Source organism: Hemibagrus wyckioides, linkage group LG24 (genome assembly GCF_019097595.1).
Source record: "Hemibagrus wyckioides isolate EC202008001 linkage group LG24, SWU_Hwy_1.0, whole genome shotgun sequence".
Classification (NCBI taxonomy): domain Eukaryota; kingdom Metazoa; phylum Chordata; class Actinopteri; order Siluriformes; family Bagridae; genus Hemibagrus; species Hemibagrus wyckioides.
The window spans coordinates 19,797,205-19,804,955 of record NC_080733.1 but is presented as its reverse complement, the minus strand read 5'-3'; the positions used below and the strand labels follow the sequence as shown (position 1 = coordinate 19,804,955).

The 7,751-nt window shown below is 44.8% G+C and overlaps 2 protein-coding genes across 2 annotated transcripts in view; both read left to right on the top strand.

The window, feature by feature from the left end:
* The window catches only part of fbxl20 (F-box and leucine-rich repeat protein 20), a 38,752-nt gene extending 33,429 nt beyond the window's left edge, over positions 1 to 5,323 (top strand). The window contains exons 13-15 of the mRNA XM_058377799.1: positions 1,657 to 1,713; positions 2,025 to 2,237; positions 3,417 to 5,323. Coding sequence (XP_058233782.1) covers positions 1,657 to 1,713; positions 2,025 to 2,237; positions 3,417 to 3,524 — 378 coding nt within the window. The 3' untranslated portion in view covers positions 3,525 to 5,323. The remainder of the gene's footprint in view (positions 1 to 1,656; positions 1,714 to 2,024; positions 2,238 to 3,416) is intronic.
* Positions 5,324 to 5,592: 269 nt separating this feature from the next.
* Positions 5,593 to 7,751, top strand: part of LOC131345101 (SH3 and cysteine-rich domain-containing protein 2-like) — a 47,960-nt gene continuing 45,801 nt past the window's right edge. Inside the window, exon 1 of the mRNA XM_058377800.1 lies at positions 5,593 to 6,735. Within this exon, the coding sequence (XP_058233783.1) occupies positions 6,643 to 6,735 (93 nt within the window). The 5' untranslated portion in view covers positions 5,593 to 6,642. The remainder of the gene's footprint in view (positions 6,736 to 7,751) is intronic.

The window sequence follows — 7,751 nt, the reverse complement described above, 5'->3', positions numbered from 1 at the left end:
TGGGGGAGAGAGAGTGAGTGTGTGTGTGTGTGTGTGTGTGTGTGGGAGAGAGAGAGTGTGTGTGTGTGGGAGAGAGAGTGAGTGTGTGTGTGGGAGAGTGAGTGTGTGTGTGTGTGTGTGTGTGGGAGAGAGAGTGTGTGTGTGTGGGAGAGAGAGTGTGTGTGTGTGTGATTGAGTGTGTGTGAGTGTGTGTGTGACTGAGTGTGTGTGTGTGTGTGGGAGAGAGAGTGAGTGTGTGTGTGTGGGAGAGAGAGTGAGTGTGTGTCTTGAGTGAGTGTGTGTGTGCGAGTGAGTGAGTGTGTGTTTGGGAGAGAGAGTGTGTGTGTGTGTGGGAGAGAGAGTGAGTGTGTGTGTGTGTGTGTGGGAGAGAGAGTGAGTGTGTGTGTGGGAGAGAGATTGAGTGTGTGTGTGTGTGTGTGTGTGTGTGTGTGGGAGAGACAGTGAGTGTGTGTGTGTGGGAGAGAGAGTGAGTGTGTGTGTGGGAGAGAGAGAGAGTGAGTGAGTGAGTGTGTGTGTGGGAGAGAGAGTGAGTGTGTGTGTGGGAGAGAGAGTGAGTGAGTGTGTGGGAGAGAGAGTGAGTGTGTGTGTGGGAGAGAGAGTGAGTGAGTGTGTGTGTGGGAGAGAGAGTGAGTGTGTGTGTGGGAGAGAGAGTGAGTGTGTGTGTGGGAGAGAGAGTGAGTGAGTGAGTGTGTGTGTGGGAGAGAGAGTGAGTGAGTGTGTGTGTGGGAGAGAGAGTGAGTGTGTGTGTGGGAGAGAGAGTGAGTGAGTGTGTGTGTGGGAGAGAGAGTGAGTGAGTGTGTGTGTGGGAGAGAGAGTGAGTGAGTGTGTGTGTGGGAGAGAGAGAGAGTGAGTGAGTGAGTGTGTGTGTGGGAGAGAGAGTGAGTGTGTGTGTGGGAGAGAGAGTGAGTGAGTGTGTGGGAGAGAGAGTGAGTGAGTGTGTGTGTGTGTGTGGGAGAGACAGTGAGTGTGTGTGTGTGGGAGAGACAGTGAGTGTGTGTGTGTGGGAGAGAGAGTGAGTGTGTGTGTGGGAGAGAGAGTGAGTGTGTGTGTGGGAGAGAGAGTGAGTGAGTGTGTGGGAGAGAGAGTGAGTGAGTGTGTGGGAGAGAGAGAGAGTGAGTGAGTGTGTGTGTGGGAGAGAGAGTGAGTGTGTGTGTGGGAGAGAGAGTGAGTGTGTGTGTGGGAGAGAGAGAGAGTGTGTGTGTGGGAGAGAGAGTGAGTGTGTGTGTGGGAGAGAGAGAGAGTGTGTGTGTGGGAGAGAGAGAGAGTGTGTGTGTGTGTATGTGAGTGTGTTTGTGTGAGTTTGTATGTGAGAGTGAGTGTGTGTTTGTGTGTGTGTATGTGAGAGTGAGTGTGTGTTTGTGTGTGTGTATGTGAGTGTGTTTGTGTGAGTTTGTATGTGAGAGTGAGTGTGTGTTTGTGTGTGTGTATGTGAGAGTGAGTGTGTGTTTGTGTGTGTGTATGTGAGAGTGAGTGTGTGTTTGTGTGTGTGTATGTGAGAGTGAGTGTGTGTTTGTGTGTGTGTATGTGAGAGTGAGTGTGTGTTTGTGTGTGTGTATGTGAGAGTGAGTGTGTGTTTGTGTGTGTGTTTGTGTGTGAGTGTGTTGTTTATTCTTCACCTCAGTGACTGCAGTGTAAATGTGTGTTGTTTTTGTGTAGATCACAGACTCCACCCTCATCCAGCTGTCCATACACTGCCCTCGACTCCAGGTCCTCGTAAGTGCCGTAGCATTATTATACCACTGACCTGCTGAGTGGACTCTCTCTCTCTCTCTCTCTCTCTCTCTCTCTCTCTCTCTCTCTGATGATTATTAATAACTGTATTGAGGTAATTGCTGACCTGCCGGAGTGTCCTTACTGTAACACCTCTCCATCATCATGGTTCCATCGTCCACCTCTCTGTGTCTCTTCCTCTTGAGAAAACTCTAAAACATTCCAGTTTTACTCTGTAATTACTTCAACTTTTTTTTTTCTGTCATTATAGTACTATCTCTTGTGTGTGTGTGTGTGTGTGTGTGTGTGTATAGAGTCTGTCTCATTGTGAGTTGATTACTGATGATGGGATTCGTCACCTGGGCAGTGGGCCTTGTGCTCACGACAGACTGGAAGTGATTGAGCTGGACAACTGCCCGCTCATCACAGACGCCTCGCTGGAGCACCTCAAAACCTGCCACTGCCTCGACCGCATTGAGCTGTACGACTGCCAACAGATCACACGCGCCGGGATTAAGAGGCTCAGGGTGAGTACACACACACACACACACACACACACACAGTATTCTCATGCTCTGGGTCTCACTAGTTTCTTTGTTTTTGTATCAGACTTTTTGTTTTTATTTAAGTTTTTACTTTCCTAGAATTAGCCCCGCCCACAGCTCCACATTTTTCTCCTATGTAGTGACCGGTCAGGCTTAAAACAGAACGAGGAAGAAAAGGGCTATTTCCACAGCAGTTCACCTCTCAGCCAGCAGAGGGTGCAGAAATTACACAATGTTCCTTTAATGTAGGTCTGTTACATGAACAGCATTAACGAATCATGAGTCAGTCCTACTCAGGGAGTCAGTTAACAAGTGAAGCTTTGCTTGGGCAGTTAGTCACTTGGGGTGAGCATTTCAGGTGAGTCTGCGAGTCATGAGTCAGTCCTCTGAGTCTGCGAGTCATCAGTCAGCCTGGTGAGTCTTTAAAGCACGAGTCATTTGAGTAAATTGTTAAGAGTCTGTCAGGTAACTTGGTAGACTCATTCATGTAACATAAGTGATATAACTTGCATACTTACTGACTGATTCATGTATTTGACTCCTTCGTATCTGACTGATTCATGTATTTCACTCCTTCATATCTGACTGATTCACGTATTTGACTCCTTCATATCTGACTGATTCATGTATTTGACTCCTTCATATCTGACTGATTCACGTATTTGACTCCTTCATACCTGACTGATTCACGTATTTGACTCCTTCATATCTGACTGATTCATGTAAATTGCAGACCTGCTGACTGCCTTGTGTCATATTTTGTGCACTCAGCCTTTAGTCTCACAACTGAATCATGAAGTAGTCAGGTGATCCACGAGCTTGTTAGGTGAATCAGTTAAGTGAGTTATGAGTCATGATTCAGTCAGGTGATTCATGGATTTGTTAGATATGTCTGTGAGTCACGAATCAGTTGTGTGAGTCAAATTCATGTGCAAGTCAGTGGATCTGCAAGTCACATGAATGTCATGTGAATCAGTCAGATGAGTCAGGTCAGGGTGAGTCATATGAGCTGGTCACTTTGCTTTTATATGAGTATCAGGGTCATTAGATTTGCTTACAAAAATGTGAAGTTATTCTGTCATTGCCACAGCGACTCGCGTTAAGGACAGAGTCAGAGCTTAAAATACTAAAAGAGTTGTTTTTGTTTGTTTGTCCATCCAGACTCACTTGCCCAACATTAAAGTCCACGCCTACTTTGCACCTGTGACTCCGCCGCCTTCAGTAGGAGGAAGTCGACAGAGGTTTTGCCGCTGCTGTATCCTGCTATGATGTCACAGCCTCTGCCTCCTCGACCTTTGACCCTGATTATCCAGTAGCACATGCTGGTGTATCGCTTGGTAAAGCAAGCTTGGTAAAGAGAGAGAGAGCGAGAGAGAGAGAAAGATAAAGAGACAGAGGTATGCGCGCGCGAGTGTGTGTGTGTGTGTGTCTCCTTACAAAGTGTTAAGGTTTCTTTCTTTTCCTCCTAAAATCCCCTGCACATCTAAAAGTGTTTATAATTCTTAGAAGAAGCGCACACAGTGTTGTCAAGTTCTGCGCAGCGCCACCTTCAGTCAGATAGATACAGAGGGCGAGTCAGTAAGTGAGCAGTCGCTGAGTCGTGAGTCATTTGGGACGTGGTTTGGTCAGGCGTGGGTCAGTTAGCGAATCCATCAGTTGAGCGAGCCATGACTTGGAGAGTGAATCATAAATTGTGAGTTATTTGTCAAGTGAGTCACGAATTGAATAGTGAGTTGAGTCAGGGAGTCAGTGAGTCAGGCAAGGCTGAGTCAGGGAGTCTGTAGAACATGAGTCTTGAGTGAGATTCACCAGTTGTGAGTCATTCAATCTGAGTGAGTTTTATAAACCAGTTACAGGAGTTCTATGAATCAGTCAGGTGAATCGTGTGAATCAACCTTCTGAATCAGTCAGGGAAGTCATAAGAAAGTTGGGTATGTCATGAGTCAGTCTGTTGAGTCAGATGAGTTTGTCAAGTGAGTCAGTGAATCACATCTAAATATGTTAATTAGAAAGCTGCCAAATTTATCCAAATTTATACTTATTAATTTCTAATTAGGACAAAAGCTCTAACTGGACACACTTTAAATCTTTATATGCCTGAATGAATGGACACAGACACACCCACACATCTCTCTCTCTCTCTCTCTCTCTCTCTCTCTGAGGTTGGTCATATAGAGGAAGCTAAATATTTTTCTAAAGCAGTAAAATATGCCAAAAGCTGCATGTTACAAATCTAGTTTTTATAAAAAAAAACCAACAAAACAAAAAACAATCCAAATGGTGGGTGGAGCCTATACACAGGCAGCCAATGAGGAAGCAGAAACAGATAACTCAGCGGCATCACAACCAGCCAGCCAATCAGACTGGATCGGATTGCAAGAGGTACATGGAACTTTGAGTGGGCGGGGCCTGCATGCACAGCCAAATAGAGATAAGGAAGGAGTGAGTGGTGTCACAGCCGGCCAATCAGAGGAGGACAGAGACGATCAGTGACATCATACATAGTGGATTTAGAGTGTCCCACTTCACACACACACACACACACACACACACACACACTCTTTAAACAGAATGAGAAAACAAACCGAACCAATCAGAGAGTGTGTATTAGTGTTGTCACTGTCTATACATTTTCTGTGCGTGTGTGTGTGTGTTAGTTCGATTTACACACTTCATCCATGAAGCAGAAACTGGATCCACACACACACTCTGGTTCATCACTAGCCATCTGGTTGAAGAAACATCTCACACACACTCTCTCACGGTGTCTCTCTGTTATACACGTCTGTCTGTCTGTCTGTCTGTCTCTCTCTCTCCCTCTCTCTCTCTCTCTCTCTCTCTCTCTCTCTCTCTCTCTTTGTCTTTCTGTCTGTTTGTATAGAACACACTTGGGGGGTGTGTGTGTATGTGTGTTGGGGCTGGTGTGATAGTTATTGCAATTACATTTGTTGTAAATCTCTTCCCTTTTACTTTGTTTTTGTTTTCCTTTTTACGATTAACTCCTATAAATAACTAAAAGAATAAATGAATATGTATGTATGAATAAATATATAACTATATTATTATTACAGCTGTGTGCAGTGTTGTTATTTAGAGAGAGAGAGAGAGTCCACTAGAGGGCAGAAGCGGCCTACACTGACACCAGGGTGTGTCTCAAATCACACACTTCTCCACTGTTTTAGACTTATATATAAAGGCACTAAAGGGTCTGATGATGTATCCCATCATGCACCACTAAAAGGAATGGGCGTGGCTTGAAGAACATAAACACCCGGACTGATTATTACAGCGGATTATTATTATTATTATTATTATTATTATTATTATTATTATTGGCATTATTATTACACACTTGTTCAGAAGGACTCTGTGTGTGGAGCTTCACTGATTCTCTGGACCTCAGTGTCCAGTCCCTGCTCCATTATGACCATGTCCCTGTGCACAGAGCAGCTCCATGGTGTGGAGGTGAAGGTTGGAGTGAAGAACTGGAGTGTCCTGCACAGAGCCCTGACTCTGACTCAACCCCACTGACCACTGACTGACCCCCAGACCTTCTCACCAACACCAGAGTCTGATCTCACTAATGCTCTTGTAGCTGAATGATCACTAATCCCCACACACACACTTCAACATCTAGTGGAGAACCTTCCAGAAGAGTGGAGCTGATTAGAACAGTGAAGAGAGGAGAATAAATCTGGAATCTTGATGTTCTACACACCCTACGCCCTGATCCCTACGCCCTGATCCCTACGCCCTGATCCCTACGCCCTGATCCCTACGCCCTGATCCCTACGCCTTACAAACTGTAGTGTGTATTGGGGATAAGGTGTAGCTAATATTATACTGACTACTGAAGTTCAGTTGGAGGTGTAATTTTAACAGTTGCTGACTTTGCAATAAACATGTAGAGAGCTTGTGTGTGTGTGTGTGAGAGAGAGAGAGAGAGAGAGCGCTCTGCTCTCCACTTCTCCAGTAGCGTGTGGATGTGTTAGCAAGAACACTTAGAAGACGCTTCTCCTCTTGTTTGATTTTCTCTCTGCTTTTTTCTTTGCACACGCTATTTGGTTTCGTTTTATTTGAGCACACACACACACACACTCTCACACGCACACTCACACACACTCTCACACACACACACACACACACACACACTCTCACACACACACACTCACACACACACACACACACTCTCACACACACACACACACACACACACACTCTCACACACACACATACACACACTCTCACACACACACACTCACACACACACACACACTCTCTCTCACACACACACACACACACACACTACCGGGAGAAAAGCTGATCCTCATCTCCTCCTCATCATCATAAGGCTGAAGTTTATTTTAAAGTTTATTTTAAAGCGGTGATGACAGAAAAAAGTGATGAGATGGAGAGTGAAGCGGAGCCACGCGAGCTGCAGAGATCACCGAGCACCTTATCCATCAACACCGGATCCAAGGTGAGAGACACACACACACACACTATATTTAACATTTAAAATTTTTAGTTTCAACATTAAATATTAATCTAAACTGTCATATGCAGCTGCTTTTGTATAAATATCAGGACTTTAAAGCAGCTGTAAGTAACACTTATCTCTGGAGTGATGAGTTCACATGAACATCTGTGTGTGTTGTGTATTCAGTGTGTGGATCACAGCTGTTTGATCACTGATGAGTGTGTGTGAGAGAGAGAGAGAGAGAGAGAGAGAGAGAGAGAGAGAAGATCCAAAAGAATGTTCAGAGTCTCTGCAGCTGCTTGAGTGGATTTTCTGATCTCCACATTCAGATTATTTACATCACCTGTGTGGAGTTCACACCTCAGAATATTCCAGATCATTTTAGTTTGTGTAGGATGGAGGAGATGTGATGATGATGATGATGATGATGATGATGTGTGTGTAGGATGGAGGAAATGTGATGATGATGATGTGTGTAGGATGGAGGAGATGTGATGATGATGATGATGTGTGTAGGATGGAGGAGATGAGATGATGATGATGATGTGTGTGTAGGATGGAGGAGATGTGATGATGATGATGATGATGATGTGTGTGTAGGATGGAGGAAATGTGATGATGATGATGATGATGATGATGATGTGTGTAGGATGGAGGAGATGTGATGATGATGATGATGATGTGTGTGTAGGATGGAGGAAATGTGGTGGTGATGATGATGATGATGTGTGTAGGATGGAGGAGATGTGATGATGATGTGTGTGTGTAGGATGGAGGAGATGTGGTGATGATGATGATGATGATGATGATGATGATGATGATGAGTGTAGGATGGAGGAGATGTGATGTGTGTAGGATGGAGGAGATGTGATGATGATGATGATGATGATGATGATGATGATGTGTGTAGGATGGAGGAGATGTGATGATGATGATGTGTGTGTAGGATGGAGGAAATGTGATGATGATGATGATGTGTGTAGGATGGAGGAGATGTGATGATGATGATGATGATG